We start from the raw sequence: 17540 nt of genomic DNA, 5'->3' as shown, positions 1-17540 counted from the left end.
ATAGAATCGTTGCGTTAGTTTCCCAATAAACTTTAAAGGATGGATACAAGGCTTAAAGTACGTGTGGCGGTGGGGCATCAACATGGCCACAACACAATGAGACCCACACAACTACTCTTTGGATTTTCTGTTTTTTATATTACATTTTCATAGAAATTGGAATAAATAAAGAACATTACATTTTCATATAATTTTTTATGCCAGTAACAATGTTAAAAAAATATCTAAATGAAATTATTTATAACATGAAATTATAATAAAAGTTTTTTTAATATAAAAACAGACTGATAAGAGACAATAATAATATAAAAAACAGACTGATAAGAGACAATAATAAGAGACTTCATGAGTGATAGCACAAGTACTTAACCTAAGTAAAAGCACTAGTTGAAGTGGATGCAGTTGTCAATGTGTACATGTCGATCGTGTGTCTGAAAATTAATTAAACATGAATTTAAACGAATTAAATTTGTTCGAAATTAGTTTGGTTAAATGTGTCTCTTAAGTGCTAACACATCATTACTTAATTGATAAAGAGTAAAGATAGAGGTACCTTCGTAAGCGATCAATCATTTTAAAGGCATGTTATTTAGTCCGTAACAGTGATCGGAGTTAAATTCACTCAAATATTTTACGTCGTTGCGGAATAAGGTTACATAAAGTTACTTCTATTGAACTCATATTTCACTTCTAAGTCACAGTTTTAAATATGTATAAAAATTACTACATATTTTGAAGATTGAAAATTGGTCTTAATGGTGCAAATCTACTACAGAAATGCTAACAGAAATCTTGACATTGATACAGGAGTTTTGCCAAATGTTGGACTTAAATCCTGGCGAGAATCACGGTTTCTTTTTAGCATTCCACAAACACTAAAAACAGCATCTAGTTTACATTAATCACATCACATAGAGAACTGGATTTCCCACTCCAAGATTTAGATTTGCCACCCCACTTAAAGTGGGGAATTACTAAAATATCCCTCCGTGTTATTTTATGGGAGATAAAAATTTGAAATGTTTCGGTAGTTTAAGTTCCGAAACTAATCAATTTTATAATTCCCAATTCCAAACTATTCAATTTCATTTCAATTCCAAACCAGTTCCCCCATCGTCTCCCTCTTCGACTTTCCGACCTTGAAAGGAGGCCATTCCGGCGAATTCCATTCGACCTCTTCAACTTTCATCATCAGCGGGGAGGTTTCTCATCATCTTCGTCAGAAAGGTTTCGGAACATAAAGTTCCAAAACCTTTCGGTTCATAAATTCTCAATAGCTTTCGATACATAAATTTCTGAAACATTACAAATAAGGGGTGGCAAATCTACATTTTGTATTGCGCTTCATTCATCTCTGCACATATGTTTCGGAACTTATAGTTCCAATAGGTTTCAAAACTTAAAATGCCGAATGGCTTTGGAACATAAACTGCCGAAACTATATAATTAAACCAGTGGCAGTGGCATTTTGCAGGCAGATGGCAGTGGCTTCGGAAATTTATCTTACGAACATAACATATTTCAGAATATTATGTTCCGAAGGATACTCCTGACATTTTTTTTAAAAATATTGGGTGGCAAATCTAATATTTGGGATGGGAAATCCAAATCTCCATCACATACTGCAAGTTAAGTTATCCCTCACATCACTGCATTGATAATAGGACCTGCATAAGATGCTTCTTCCTGAACTCATGAAAGCAACCACGAGAAAAATCAAGTGTGGAAAGGTCCACATAAAGTAAAGAAGCATAGAAATCCTTTTGGAAGAGGGACCCGTTTGGCCCACTGACCATGAGAAATTGCCTTGATCTACCCCACAGGATCACATGCATAGGATTACTCACTACACTGCACGTTCCATTTAGACAGTGCTCCATAAATATTAATGACAGACAAAATATATCGTAAAAGACAAAATCTTTGTTTATTTATGGGTCTAAGTTTGTTTTAATAGAGAGATATTTCCCCCTAGAAAACCAATTACCTTTAGCAAATATAATATAAAGTAAATATGCACGGGTATAAGACCACACCGAGAAATTTAATTTGTAAAATTAGTTATAAAAAACTACAAATCTGGTTTTAAGAATTTGAACTCAAAGAAATTGTACCACTATACTTAGTGTGTGTTTGATTATCAGTTCATACGCGTTGTAAGCAAGTTTCAACAGAAAAATACGAATTTCAATATGTGAATGTGAAAGTAACCTCTAAGTTTTATTAGCTTGAAAGCACTTTCAAGTTGATATCAACTCAAATCCAAACACACCCTTAATAATCTTAAACCTTTATTGTAATGTACAAAAGTTTTGTTTATACAAGTATTTACAAGTATTTATACATGGGCAAGAAAGTAATTTGGTTAGTGTAGCCATCTATCTTGTTTGGATATTTATATACCCCATTGCTACCCTCACTCACAGTGTCAGTCCTCACTTCACTCTAGCTATGGCGGTTTCCCCTCACCGCTTAGCTTCTCTGTGCCTCTCTTCTCTCCTCTTAACTCTGTTTCTATGTGCAGCTGTAGCTACCTCCTCCTCTTCTTCTTCTTCTTCTTCTTCTTCTTCCTCAAATGCCACCAAAATAGGCCTAGGCTACAGCCTTATCTCCATTGAAGAAACCCCAGATGGAGGCCTTATAGGTCTTCTTCAAGTCAAGAAGAAAACCAAAACCTATGGCCCTGACATCCCCCTTCTACGGTTCTATGTCAAGTACATTTCTCAGTTCACAAACTTCCTTAAAAATGGTTATGTTTTTGTTTTTGTTTTTTAGTGGTTAACCTTCTTCATTGTACTTGATTTTGCAGGCATGAAACTGATAATCGTTTGAGGGTTCACATCACTGATGCTAACAAGCAAAGATGGGAAGTTCCCTACAATCTTCTACCAAGAGAGCAACCACCAGCTTTAACTCAAACCATTGGAAGGTTCAAGAAGAATCCTATTACAGTCTCAGAGTACTCTGGCTCTGAGCTTCTGTTTAGCTATACTTCTGACCCTTTTACCTTCAAGGTGAAAAGGAAGTCAAATGGTGAGACCCTTTTTGATTCTAGCTCAGGTGATTCAGACCCTTTTAGCTCCCTGGTTTTCAAGGACCAGTACCTTGAGATTTCCACCAAATTGCCTAAAGATGCTTCCTTGTATGGTTTGGGAGAGAACACACAGCCTCATGGGATTAAGTTGTATCCCCATGATCCTTACACTTTGTATACCACTGATATATCAGCTATTAATCTCAATGCTGATCTGTATGGATCACACCCTATGTACATGGATCTTAGAAATGCAGGTGGTAAAGCTTCTGCACATGCTGTTTTGTTGCTCAATAGCAATGGAATGGATGTTTTTTACACAGGAACCTCTTTGACATACAAGGTTATTGGAGGTGTATTTGATTTTTACTTCTTTTCTGGTCCTTCGCCTTTGAGTGTTGTTGATCAGTACACTTCTTTGATTGGAAGACCAGCTCCAATGCCTTACTGGGCTTTTGGTAAGATTCATTATTACTCTTCTGTTTTTATATGCCTATTATACTTGGTTTGAATGATATCAATGATGCTGATTTATGTGTCATTGCCCTTTTTTGTTAAATATTATAGATTGGACTGGAGGATTATCAATTGTGAAAACTGGGGCTTACCATATGTGAATACTTAATTGATAAAGTATTATTGCCTTTGTTAAGTTGGAGGATATGTTTTCATTTTCTATTTACACTAGTAATTAAGAAAGTATCACTCATTCTGGTTCATGTTGCAAAGTGGTAAATTTGTAATTATCAATGTGAACATAAAGCAGTTTCTAAAACCAAATAGTGTTTTTCAGATCTGTGATTGTGTGAATTCTATGACTTTCTTGATGCATGATATTGAGGGTGTTTTCTTGGTATGCATAATGAATGATCTGAAAATGCAACAGTCATGATTTTTCAATTAGCTGTTGTGGGATTTAGGTTATCTGTATATTGTATGATGTGGATATTTTTGATTTTTGTTTTATGAAGTTTGGTTTGCAAAGTTATTTTCCATTCTGACACTCTTTGTATGATTTGGATCCTGGCAAAAGATTTAATGGTCTAACTTTAGTTGTTGAGTCCTTTAATACCTTTTAGGACCACGTGGAAAGATATGTCACCATAAAAGTTGGAAATTTAGCTTTACCTATAAAAAAGTTCATCTTTTCTGCTTAACTTTTGAGTCAAGGATTGGAACTTTTGATATGAATCTTTGAAACAGTCTGTGTGGGTCATTGTCAAGGTTATCATTGCGTACACGTTGTCTATCACTCTTATCTGTATTCCTAGGGTGAGAGAGATCATATATGATCATGTGGTTAAGAGCACTCACTTGGGGGAAGATTTTCTTGTCCTTTTAAAGATAAGCTTTCTTCAAAGAGGGACTTAACTGATCAATTACTACAATATGTTTAAGGGTAAAAGTTAAGGTAAAAAATTCACAGTTCAGATTTCAAAACATTTTGAAAAATAAAACTGATCCAAAGGTACTGATAACTCTGTAGGGAAAGATGCGATCAATGTTGCTAACATGTTTGGAATAAGGTTTGGCTTGGGTTAATGGAAGGATACTACTTAATTTGGATTTTTCCAATGAACTAAACATGGCTTCACGTGACTTATGTGTGTCTGTAAGAGTACCATTCTTTGGTACCAAGCATATGTATCAAGTAAGTTACAAAAGAGGTTTAACCAATCAGGTGTTTGTTAGAACATGAAGGGGGGATAAAAAAATACAAAAATAGAATAGAAATGCCATCAAAACTCAGTTTTTTCATACACACTTTGTCCATTTGTTCCTTTTTTATAGCACTTAGCTATATGTAATAGGGAGATGGGAGCTTATAGAATTTATGAATTGGGTGAAAATCATGAAATTTTGTCTTGTAAGTACATTCTAGAATTTGCTTTTGAAGCCTAATTCTATAACGGCATATATTATTTTTCCATAACTTTAATTTGCTTTATTTACATGTTAGTGTTACTACTTCACTTGTCAATTAATAAAGACCTGTAGCCTTAGATCCTTATGCTTCAAGATCTAGTTGATAATAATACCTGAAGTTTTTCTACAAGTTTTAACTGATATTCTCCCTTATGTGGGATTATAGGTTTCCACCAATGCAGATGGGGATATCACAACTTATCAGTGGTAGAAGATGTTGTGGAGAGTTACAAGAAGGCTCAAATCCCACTTGATGTGATCTGGAACGATGATGATCACATGGATGGACACAAGGACTTCACTCTCAACCCAAACAACTACCCTCGTCCAAAGCTTTTGAACTTCCTCAACAAGATACACAGTATTGGCATGAAATACATTGTCATTATTGACCCCGGAATTGGTGTTAACTCCAGTTATGGTGTATACACGAGGGGATTAGCTAATGATGTATTTATCAAGTATGAAGGTGAACCTTACTTGGCTCAAGTTTGGCCAGGGGCAGTTAACTTCCCTGATTTTCTCAATCCAAAGACAGTTTCTTGGTGGGGTGATGAAATCCGTCGCTTCCATGAACTCGTTCCTGTTGATGGCCTATGGATTGATATGAATGAAGCTTCAAATTTCTGTTCTGGAAAGTGCAAAATTCCTAAGGGAAAGGTGTGCCCTAGTGGAACAGGACCTGGATGGGTATGTTGCCTGGACTGCAAGAACATTACCAAAACCCGGTGGGACGATCCTCCCTACAAAATAAACGCCTCAGGAATACAAGCTCCTATTGGATACAAGACAATAGCCACCAGTGCAGTCCACTACAACGGCGTTTTGGAGTATGATGCTCACAGCATTTATGGTTTCTCTCAATCCGTTGCAACTCACAAGGGGCTTCTAGGCCTTGAAGGCAAAAGGCCTTTTATTTTGTCGCGCTCAACTTATGTTGGTTCAGGCAAATATGCTGCACATTGGACTGGTGACAATCAGGGAACATGGGAGAATTTGAGGTACTCAATATCCACTATGATTAATTTTGGTATCTTTGGGGTCCCAATGGTTGGCTCAGATATATGTGGGTTCTATCCACAACCTACTGAAGAACTATGCAATAGATGGATTGAAGTTGGTGCTTTCTACCCCTTCTCAAGGGATCATGCAAACTACTACTCCCCTAGACAAGAGCTTTACCAATGGGAATCCGTAGCTCAGTCTGCTAGAAATGCTTTGGGTATAAGATACAAGATACTCCCATATCTTTACACCTTGAGCTATGAGGCTCATGTTAGTGGAGCCCCAATTGCAAGACCTCTTTTCTTCTCGTTTCCAACATACACTGAATGCTATGGCCTTAGCACCCAGTTCTTGCTGGGAAGCAGTCTCATGATTTCTCCAGTGCTTGAGCAGGGAAAAACACAGGTGAAAGCACTCTTCCCTCCTGGTAGCTGGTACAGCTTGCTTGATTGGACCCATGCTATTACATCAAAGGATGGAATCTATGTTACTCTTGATGCTCCTCTGCACGTGGTGAATGTGCATTTATATCAGAATACCATTCTTCCAATGCAACAGGGTGGATTGATATCTAAGGATGCTAGAATGACACCCTTCAGCCTCATCGTAACTTTCCCATCTGGGGCAGCCGAAGGGGAAGCGAAAGGGAATCTTTTCCTTGATGAAGATGAACTACCAGAGATGAAGCTTGGAAATGGCTATTCTACCTACATTGATCTCTATGCAACTGTCAAACAAGGTGGTGTGAAAGTTTGGTCAGATGTTCAAGAGGGTAAGTTTGCATTGGGTAAAGGTTGGGTTATTGAATCCATATCTGTGTTGGGGTTGGCTGGAAGTGGAGCAGTGTCTGCACTTGAGATAAATGGAATGCCAATAATGGGTATCTCTGATGTGAAAATTAGTACATCTGAACATAAGCACTTGGATGGTCAGGCAAATGGAGAAAGTAAGACCGTGATGGTAGCGCTGAAAGGCTTGAACATCCCTCTAGGGAAAAACTTTGCAATGACCTGGAGCATGGGATGATGATAGGTTGAGATTGTCTCTATCATGAATTTGTAACTTTCTTGTGTCCTTTTTGTTTTCTACAATTCTTGTAGCAGTTGTGAGGGAGAGAGATGAGCTAGAATTATGTTATGCTCGTCCTTTTTCATTTTAGCAAGCCAAGGCAACAAGCCTTGTGAGGTGAAATCTGAAAGTTGTTGTAGTCTTTAGGTGCCTGAACTGAAACTTCTTGTCATTCCAGTGATTTAGGATTATTCCTTCCATACAACTGTTGTAATCCTACATCCTCCAATCTTCCCAATAATAAAGCAAACATATTTAGTATATAAATCTAGTCATTACATCCTGGATGTAACTACTTTGAATTTATATATAGAGAAATGTTAGCAACATTGTCTTGTTTTTTGTCAGAAATTTCATCTACAAAGACGTTGATATAGTTTAGATTGAGAATATTACTAAACATGCTTGACGTTAATCACATGGCATTGCAAGTTAACTTGTCCCTCGCATCACTACATTGATAGGATATGCATGAAAAATGCTTCTTTTCTTTCTGATTTCTTGAAAGCAACCGCGAGTAAAATCAAGTACTGAAAGGTCCACACAACCAAAAGAAGGATACTAATCCATTCGGAAAAAGGGACCATGTGTCCTACTGACCATGAGAAATTGCCTTGATTCCCCACACGATCACATGCATCGGATACTCACACTCCATAAAAGATTAAACATAGACAAAATATACTGTCAAAGACAAATTTTTGTTTATATTATTGCTTAAGTTCATCTTAGCTAAGAGATCTTTCCCCCCTAAAAACCAATGCTTTTTGCAAATAATTTTTTTTTGGTTACATGAGGAAAATTAAACGACAAGAAAAAGACTACACACTATGGTCTAAATACAGTAACTCGTAAACAGCAGAAGGTGGTCTTCCCTATATTTGGTTTGGCGTCCCTTCGTGTGAAGCCTTTCTAGCAAGGTAATCAGCGGTATTATTCCTCTCTCGTGGCAAATGAGTTAACTGTCCAGTCCCTCTGCAACCAATCCCTCACAAAAAGGTAAATATGTAGGTTCTAACTTCAAAGAGCATAAATTTCTCTACAAATAGCCATACAAATTTTTGTACAATTAATTGAGAAAAAACTAATCCAAACATGTTAAAAATTAAATTTTGATAAATTTTGGTAATTTCTTTAGTATCTTTCAAAATAGATGAGTTTCATACATTTTGCTTTGATTCGTCATGGTCTTATTTGCAATAATTTTTTTAAAATTTGCAACTTTGTCCTTAATTGTCTAAATAATGAACTTGAGGGTACAAAACCTTCCCATTTTCAGAAGTACGTGTGAGGTCAAGTTTGGGTATCATGACAATGGGTCTCGGATCCATTGGGTACCCACTAAAAATATCCACAATGAGTAGGGTAAAAATCCGCTAGATGAGTATGAGATTAAATATGAGTAATTACCGCAAAAAATAGTGGGTATGGGTGCAGATATCTTTTGAAAATGCGGATACAAGATGGATACTATAGTACCCTGGCCAGACTCTACCATTTCTTAGAGCATCTCCAATGGAGTCCTTATTTTGAGATCTTAAAATAAGATCCGGATCTTATTAGATCCCACCATTGGAGCTATCCTACATGGTATGAGATCTTAGCAAAAGCTAAGATCCGTGCCTTAGCTCATGTACTCTCAAATGTGGGATCTTAAATAAAATAATATTTTTTTCTCTCTCCTCCAATACCATAACCAAAGTGAAAAATAAGGAGGGAAATAAATAATATAAATATATTAGGTATTGTGGGCCCGGTCAAAAGTAAAATAAGATCTCAACCACTAGAGTGAAATGTGCATAGAGACCTTATGAGTGTCTTAAATCCTATGTGGCAATCTGGGCCCACAAAAAATGAGTAAAATCCCAAAATAAGTTCCTACTATTAGAGATGCTCTTTTCCGTAATCACTATGGTTAAAATTATTTATTTATCATTAGTCTCTGTTTCTTTCCCATCTCTCTGCTCTTGTTTTCCTCTCTGTTTCCAATCCCAATCGCAAGCATGGTTTTCTTCCTCTCAACTTCGACATGGCTGCTCGGACCTCAATCTCATCAAATCTTAGATTTTTGGGACCTATGTTATCCTCGTCTTATTTTTCGCATTTTTGCTGCAGAGGTGTGTGTGTCGTTGCAAGGACTAAACAGCAGGTAAGAAGACACTCCTTTTACCTGGAAAGATTCTCTATTTACAACTGCACTGCTATATGTTTGTTGGAGGATTGTTAATTTGTTTTAGACTTTTTTATCTTTATATGTCTGCTGCTTAATAGACTAGTAATTAAATGCATGAGTACAATTTTTTGTTTGTTATATGAAAAAATAATCTGGTTTCAATTTAACAAAATCTGCTTCTTATACTAGTTTGGCAAAAGGAAAATTTATGCTTGTGAAATAGGAGATAGGAGATTGGCTATGCTTTTCTAATTTTTTATCTGCTGTTCACTACATTCATAGACTAGTGCATTATTTTTTATCTATATTTGCACTTTACCTTTTATGTTCGCATAGAAGATGTGGTTGATTAAATGTATTAGGATCCTATAGAATCAATTTTCGTTTGTTATATGAAAAAATAATCTGGTTTCTATATTTATAAAATCTGACTTTATACTGGTTTGGCAAAAGGAAAGTTTACACTTATGAAATAGGAGATAGGAGATTGGCTATGCTTTTGAATTTTTCATCTGCACTTCACTACATTCATAGAATAGTGCATGTTTTTATCTATATTTGCACTTTTGTCTTTATGTTCATATAGAATATGAGGTTGATTATTCATACAAGCATTTACTTCATACATGGGCAAGAGAGTAATTTGGTAAGCGACGTAGTGTTGTCATCTATGCGGTTAATTATTTATATATGCCATTGCTACCCTCAGTGTTCGTCCTCAGTGCATTAGCTATGGTTTTTCATCACCGTTTATCTGCGCTGTGCCTCTCTTCTCTTCTTGTAACTCTGCTTCTATGTGCAGCTGGGGTGAGTTCTTTTTCTTCAGAAAATGCCACCAAAATAGGCCAAGGCTACCGTCTTATCTCCATTGAAGGAACCCCTGATGGAGGCCTCGTGGGTCTTCTTCAAGTTAACCAGAAGACCAATATCTATGGCCCTGATATCCACCTTCTACGCTTCTACGCCAAGTACATTTCCCCTTTCAAAATCTTCCATTAGTATTCTTCTCTTCTTTTTTGTGTATCAATATAAAGAAGTTTTTTTTTTTTTCAATGGTTATCCTTCTTCATTGGACTTAATTTTGCAGGCATGAGACAGAGAACCGTTTGAGGGTACACATAACTGATGCTAATAAGCAAAGGTGGGAGGTCCCCTACAACCTTTTACCAAGAGAGCAACCGCCAGCTCTGTCTCAAACCATTGGAAGGTTCAGGAAGAACCCTATTGCAGTCTCAGAGTACTCTGGTTCTGAGCTTCTGTTCAGCTACACTTCTGACCCTTTTAGCTTTGCGGTAAAAAGGAAGTCAAATGGTGAGACCCTTTTTGACTCTAGCTCTGGTGATTCAGACCCTTTTAGTTCCCTGGTTTTCAAGGACCAGTACCTTGAGATTTCTACCAAATTGCCTGAAGATGCTTCCTTGTATGGTTTGGGGGAGCATACACAGCCGCACGGGATCAAATTGTATCCCCAAGACCCTTTCACTCTGTATACAACTGATATTCCAGCTATTAATCTCAATGCTGATCTGTATGGATCGCACCCTATATACATGGATCTCAGAAATGCAGGTGGTAAAGCTTCTGCACATGCTGTTCTGCTGCTCAATAGCAACGGAATGGATGTACTTTACACGGGAACCTCTCTGACATACAAGATTATTGGAGGTGTATTTGATTTTTACTTCTTTTCTGGCCCTTCGCCTTTGAATGTTGTTGATCAATACACTTCCTTAATTGGAAGACCAGCTCCAATGCCTTACTGGGCTTTCGGTATGATTCACTTATTACTCTCATATTCAATTTTGCTGATTTGGGTGTCATTGCCATTTTTTTGATAGATATTATAGATTGCACAATTTTCAACTGTGAAAAATGGTGTTTACCATATGCAAACACTTAATTGATAAAATATCATTGCCTTAGTTAAGTTGGAGGAAATGTTTTCATTTTTCTATTTTCACTAATAATTGAGAAGTATAAGTATAACTCATTCTGGATCCTATTGCAAAGTGGTATTTTTGTAATTATTAATGTAAACATATACCATTTTTTAAAACCAAACGGAGTGTTTTTCAGATCTGTGATTAGGTGAATTCTGTGACTTTCTTGATGCATGATTCTGAGGGTGTTTTCTTGTTATGCATAGTGCATTTTTTGTGCTTTAGCTTATCTGTACAATGTATGATGTGGATGTTCTGAGATTTTTCTAGTTAGGTCTGCATTATTTTACACTCTGTCAATGTTTGTAACTTTGTATGATTTGAATCCTGACATAAGTTTTTACAGTCTAACTTTCTTGAGTTCTTTAATACCTCTTAGACAGACGTGGTTAGGAATGTCACAACAAAAGTGTGAAATTTAACTTTACCCTATACAAAAATCATCTTTTGAAAAATAAAACTGATCCACGGGCTTTTCATCTTCAGATTTACCCCCATGCCAAACTGACCCTAAAGGTATTGTGAGCTCTGTTGGGAAAAGTCTGCTCAATATTGCTATCATGTAGGGAATAAGGTTAAGCATTGGGTCAAGGGGAGGGATGTTTTTATTTTTTAAAAGCCAAACATAATATTAAAGTAAAGGAAGCACAAGGGGTGCTTCAACCCATATACACAGCAAGGTCTCATGAAAAAAAGAAAGAAACACAGAAAAAGTTTCCCCCTCCCCAGCGAATTTGCAAGGAAGCATGATCCCATCAAAAATCCAACAACAAACATATTATAGCTGCTACATTCTAACTGACCAAAGGGAGGATACTATTTAAGTTGGATTTTTTCCCTATGAACTAATCATGGCTTCATGCTTTGTGTGTGTGTGTGTGTGTGAGTGAGTACCATTTTTTTTGTACCAAGCATACTTACCAAGTAAATTAGGAAAGAGATTTAACCAATCAGATGTTTGTTAGAACATGAAGGGGGGAATAAAAATTAGAATAGAAATGCTATCAAAGGTCAGTTTTTAATACACACTTTGTACTTATAGAGTTTATGAATTGGGTGAAAATTCATGAAAGATTTTGTCTTGTATCTTGCAAGTCCATCCTAGAATTTTCTTTTGAAGCCTAATTTTATAATGACAGGCGCTATTTTGCTATTTATTTACATGTTACTACTCACTTGTCAATTAAACATAAAGACAGGCAGCTTTAGATCCTTATGCTTCAAGATCTAGTTGATTAAGGTACTTGAAACTTTTCTAAAAGTACTTTAACTGATACTCTCACTTATGTGGGATTATAGGTTTCCACCAATGCAGATACGGGTATCACAACTTATCAGTGGTAGAAGATGTTGTGGAGAATTACAAGAAGGCTCAAATCCCACTTGACGTGATCTGGAACGATGCTGATCACATGGATGGATACAAGGACTTCACTCTCAACCCAAGCAACTACCCTCGTCCAGAGCTTTTAAACTTCCTCAACAAGATACACAGGGTAGGAATGAAATACATTGTCATTATTGACCCTGGTATTGGTGTAAACTCCAGTTATAGTGTATACCAAAGAGGTATAGCTAATGATGTATTTATCAAGTATGAAGGTGAGCCTTACTTGGCTCAAGTTTGGCCAGGGCCAGTGAACTTTCCTGATTTTCTCAATCCAAAGACGGTTTCTTGGTGGGGTGACGAAATACGTCGCTTCCATGAACTTGTTCCTATTGATGGCCTATGGATTGACATGAATGAAGTTTCAAATTTCTGCTCTGGAAAGTGCAAAATTCCTAAGGGAAAGGTGTGCCCTAGTGAAACAGGACCTTCTGTGGTTTGTTGTTTGGAGTGCGAGAACATTAACAAAACCCGATGGGACGATCCTCCCTACAAAATAAATGCCTCAGGAATACAAGCTCCTATTGGCCACAAGACAATAGCCACTAGTGCAGTCCACTATAATGGGATTTTGGAGTATGATGCTCACAGTATTTATGGTTTCTCTCAATCCATTGCAACTCACAAGGCCCTTCTAGGTCTTGAAGGCAAAAGGCCTTTTATTCTGTCGCGCTCAACTTATGTCGGTTCAGGCAAATATGCTGCACATTGGTCCGGTGACAATCAGGCTACATGGGAGAACTTGAGGTACTCAATATCCACCATGATAAATTTTGGTATATTTGGGGTCCCAATGATTGGCTCAGACATATGCGGGTTCTTTGCACAACCCACTGAAGAACTGTGCAGCAGATGGATTGAAGTAGGGGCTTTCTACCCTTTCTCAAGGGATCATTCTGACTACTACACCCCTAGACAGGAGCTTTACCTATGGAAATCAGTAGCTGAGTCTGCTAGAAATGCTTTGGGTATGAGGTACAAGATACTTCCATATCTTTACACTCTGAACTACGAGGCTCATGTCAGTGGAGCCCCAATTGCAAGACCTCTTTTCTTCTCATTTCCAACATACACTGAGTGCTATGGCCTTAGCACCCAGTTCTTGCTAGGAAGCAGTCTCATGATTTCTCCAGTGCTTGAGCCCGGCAAAACAGAGGTGAAAGCACTCTTCCCTCCTGGTAGCTGGTACAGCTTGCTGGATTGGACACAGACCATTACATCAAATGATGGAACATATGTTACCCTTGATGCTCCTCTGCATGTGGTGAATGTGCATTTATATCAGAATACCATTCTTCCAATGCAGCAGGGTGGATTGATATCTAAGGATGCTCGAATGACACCCTTCAGCCTCATCGTAACCTTCCCATCTGGGGCTGCTGAAGGGGAAGCGAAAGGGAACCTCTTCCTTGATGACGATGAACTACCAGAGATGAAGCTTGGAAATGGCTATTCCACCTACATTGATCTCCATGCAGCTGTCAAACAAGGTGGTGTGAGAGTTTGGTCAGAAGTTCAAGAGGGTAAGTTTGCATTGGATCAAGGTTGGGTTATTGAATCTATATCTGTGTTGGGATTGGGAGGAAGTGGAGCAGTGCATGCACTTGAGATAAATGGAATGCCTGTCTCTGATGTGAAAGTTAGTACATCTGAACATAAGCACTTGGATGGTCAGGCAAATGGAGAAAGTAAGACCGGGATGGTAGCATTGAAAAACTTGAACATCCCTCTTGGTGAAAACTTTGCTTTGACCTGGAACATGGGATGATGATAGGTTGAAACTGTCTCTTATCATCATTTGTAACAAGCCAAGGCAACAAACCTTGTGAGGTGAAAACTGATTGTTGTTATAGTTCTTTAGGTGCCTGAATTGAAATTCTCCTCATTCCAGTGATTTAGGATTATTCCTTCAATGCCATTGTTGTAATCCAACATCCTCCAATCTTCCCATAATAAAGCAAACATGTTTATATAAATGTAGTCATTACATCCAGGATATAACTACTTTGAGTTTTTATTGCAGAGAAATGTTAGCAACATTGTCTTCATTATTTAATTTTTATGCCAGTTTTTTATGTCAGAAACTTCATCTACAAAGACGTTAATTAATCACATGGCATTGCAAGTTAACTTGCCCCTCGCATCACTGCATTGATAGGGGAGTTGGGTTTGGGCCCCCCTATGGGGCTCCCCGCCCCACTTAAAGTGGGGAAATTACTGGAAAGCCCCCCTTTAATAGAATACGGAAGACACATTTCCGTATTAAATACGGAAGTCTCATATCCGTATTATATTAGTATGTAAACCGGCAAGGGTTTATTCAAACCCATTTCAAACCCATTTCCGTATTTTGCCCTTGCTCTTCTCCCCTCTTCAACCTTCGATCTCTGTCGCTCCCCTTGCTTGAACCGTGTACTTGAAAGGTTCCATCATCTCCATCAAAGCTCTTCACAACCCCATTCTCAGAATTGAAACCTAGAGGTAAGGATTTTTGGATTTTCCCCATTTAACTTGAAATTATGTTAATCATTCAACCCTAGGGTAGTCGATTGTTGCTTGTGTAGAGGTTTTGTTGGCTGAAATGTCTTGAATGTGGTTTGGGTTTAAGGCCGATTCATCATTGTCGTTAATGGCGTTTCTGGGTAAATACGGATCACTGGTTTCCGTATTGAATATGGAAAATGGTCTTCCGTATTTAGTATGGAACCTGGTTTTCCGTATTGAATACGGAAAACCGTTTTCCGTATTCATCTCAGAACCAAACCCAACCCTTATAATTGATTCTGGGTTCAGAATCAATTATAGAAGGTTTCCAAAGCATTTGTGAGTAGTTTCTAGATGCCATAATTGATTATTAGGAAAATAAAAGTTGATCCAAGCATGCATAATCCACAGAAGATCCGATTATCATCTATGTACTTAAAAAATTCTAGGAATTTTCCATTTGCTTGCATCATGTTTCTGTCTATGGCTGAAATGGTATATATAGTGAATGTTTGCTCTGAATATATAGTGAGAATGAAGAACAGAAAGAGGTCTCATGCTTCTAGTGAGGATGTCGGGGCTACTGAGGATAGACACCGGCGGTTACATGCTTCTAGCCGGCGCGGCGATCATGCTGCAACCTCTCAGGCGGTGGAGGCTTCAGCTCCAGTTGTTTCTCCGCCGTCTCCCATGATTGAGGTTCCTCTGGTTGATTATCCGCCGTCTCCCACGGTTGAGATACCTACAGTTGATTCTCCGCCGTCTCTCACGGTTGTGATGGTGATTCAGACAGTCACAGGCGGGTTCGAGAGTTGATTGAGCAGACGGGTCTTCATCAGCTACCCTATTGCAGCTACCCGGTGACAGATGCAGGCCTTATTTTGGCCCTTGTGGAAGTCTCAAGGGCCCTTATTTTGGCCCTTGAGCAGACGGGTCTTCATCAGCTACCCTATTGTAGCAAAAGGCTATGGAGTATGTCTTATCTGTGGAAGTCAGTCCAACAATCTCAAGCAAGGGAATTGCATATTTGTTTGTCTTGTATGTGCAATCAATAATCACTACATACAGGAATGTGTTGAACAGTTTGATAGCATTTGGATGAGCCCAAAATACATCTCTAATGACTTCCGATCCAGGCTCATGTCTTTCAAACTGGACATACTTGTCACCGTCCAACTTCTTCAACAAGTGTTGCATTTCTGTCAATCCCCCGCGGAGGGATTTTCTTAACCTCTTGCAAACACTATAAATCTGAGATATGGTAGTCAAGTTTGAAGGATTGTTTTCCTTCAAAGTCAACAACATCTTTCTCGGTGGAACCCAACTCCTTGTCATTTTTCCCACTTGCTCCTTCTCTCCGGGTTTTAGACGACCAACAAAATTGTGCCCAAGTAGTGACCTAGCTGGTTCATGGTTGTGTATACCTTCCATCACCTTTAGCCGCCAATCTCTATCTATGCCATTTTTCCTAGGTCGTCCTTTTAGTCTAAAAGGACAACCTGTCTTTTGTGATCTCGTCCCTTCAACAAGGTCAGGGTCTCTGTAGGGAACATATTTACCATGCTTCTCGCACCCTAACATGACATAAGCTTTTCTGCTTCCATTCCCACCATAATCTGACTTTGTGATCAACGTAACATATCCATTTTCAATCGCAATTCCATGAACCCAATTGATAAGATCATCACGGGTAGGGAAAATCTGTTATAATAATAAGAATTGATTACAAGGGTGATCAAGACATAATAAGAATTGATATATTACACTCCCAAAACAATGCAAAAATATGTTCAAAGAATACCTGATCAGTTGCAAATAAATGCGAGACATCTATACTTATACACGGGGGCACAAATGCTGGTGGTGGCACCTAGGGGTGAGCTTCGGGCGGGTTCGGGCCAATTTCAGCCCACCCGAAAAAAACCGAACAATAATTTATTAGGCCCGCTACCGACCGCTGCTACTTTCGGGTTGGTCGGTTCGGGTAAAGTTGGGTCCAACCTAGTTTCGGGTGGGTTTGGTCGGGTTGGGCCCAGATAATGGGCTACGTTTTTTTTTGGACCTGGTAAAAAAATCAAGGTTTTATTTAGTAAAACAGACTTGCAAAAAAAAAAAACTCCAAAATTAATTTTTTCTTGGGCTGTACTAATTTTGGTAAACTAAGGCCTTAGCCCATGACTAAAATCATATTTTTGCTAACAATGAGTCTGACTCATTGATAAAAACCTGCACCAAATTAATATTTCATACAGCACATTCCAAACTAGAGTCACTAGAGATCAAACTAATAAATCTTTGAACTTAATTAAAAAGTAGTCATAGGTAAACTTAATTAAAAATTAGGCATAGGTAGCATAAGCACAACATCAATGGTTATGCGTGAATCAAGTTACAGACCCATAGTCATAGCTTAAATTGCTAAAAAGTAGATAAGTATGTTATAATTACAGACCAATCATAGCCTAAATAACTAAGTAGAAAAGTATGCATCTGTCATTAAAGCTTTGCTTCTTAAGCAGTCAT

At 38.0% G+C, this 17540-nt stretch overlaps 2 protein-coding genes across 2 annotated transcripts; both read left to right on the top strand.

The window, feature by feature from the left end:
- Window positions 1-2415: 2415 nt before the first annotated feature.
- On the top strand, window positions 2416-7300 carry LOC130739552 (alpha-xylosidase 1-like). Its single transcript, XM_057591875.1, has 3 exons — window positions 2416-2714; window positions 2810-3492; window positions 5127-7300. The coding sequence occupies exons 1-3, from the start codon at window positions 2452-2454 to the stop codon at window positions 6989-6991; spliced, it is 2811 nt and encodes a 936-aa protein (XP_057447858.1). The 5' UTR covers window positions 2416-2451; the 3' UTR covers window positions 6992-7300.
- Window positions 7301-9766: 2466 nt separating this feature from the next.
- Window positions 9767-14509, top strand: LOC130739551 (alpha-xylosidase 1-like). Its single transcript, XM_057591874.1, has 3 exons — window positions 9767-10174; window positions 10294-10976; window positions 12446-14509. The coding sequence occupies exons 1-3, from the start codon at window positions 9897-9899 to the stop codon at window positions 14299-14301; spliced, it is 2817 nt and encodes a 938-aa protein (XP_057447857.1). The 5' UTR covers window positions 9767-9896; the 3' UTR covers window positions 14302-14509.
- The last annotated feature ends 3031 nt before the right edge of the window (window positions 14510-17540 follow it).

Source organism: Lotus japonicus, chromosome 2 (assembly GCF_012489685.1).
Source record: "Lotus japonicus ecotype B-129 chromosome 2, LjGifu_v1.2".
Classification (NCBI taxonomy): Eukaryota; Viridiplantae; Streptophyta; class Magnoliopsida; order Fabales; family Fabaceae; genus Lotus; species Lotus japonicus.
Note: the sequence above shows the minus strand (reverse complement) of the source record. Positions and strands in the feature narration are given on the sequence as shown.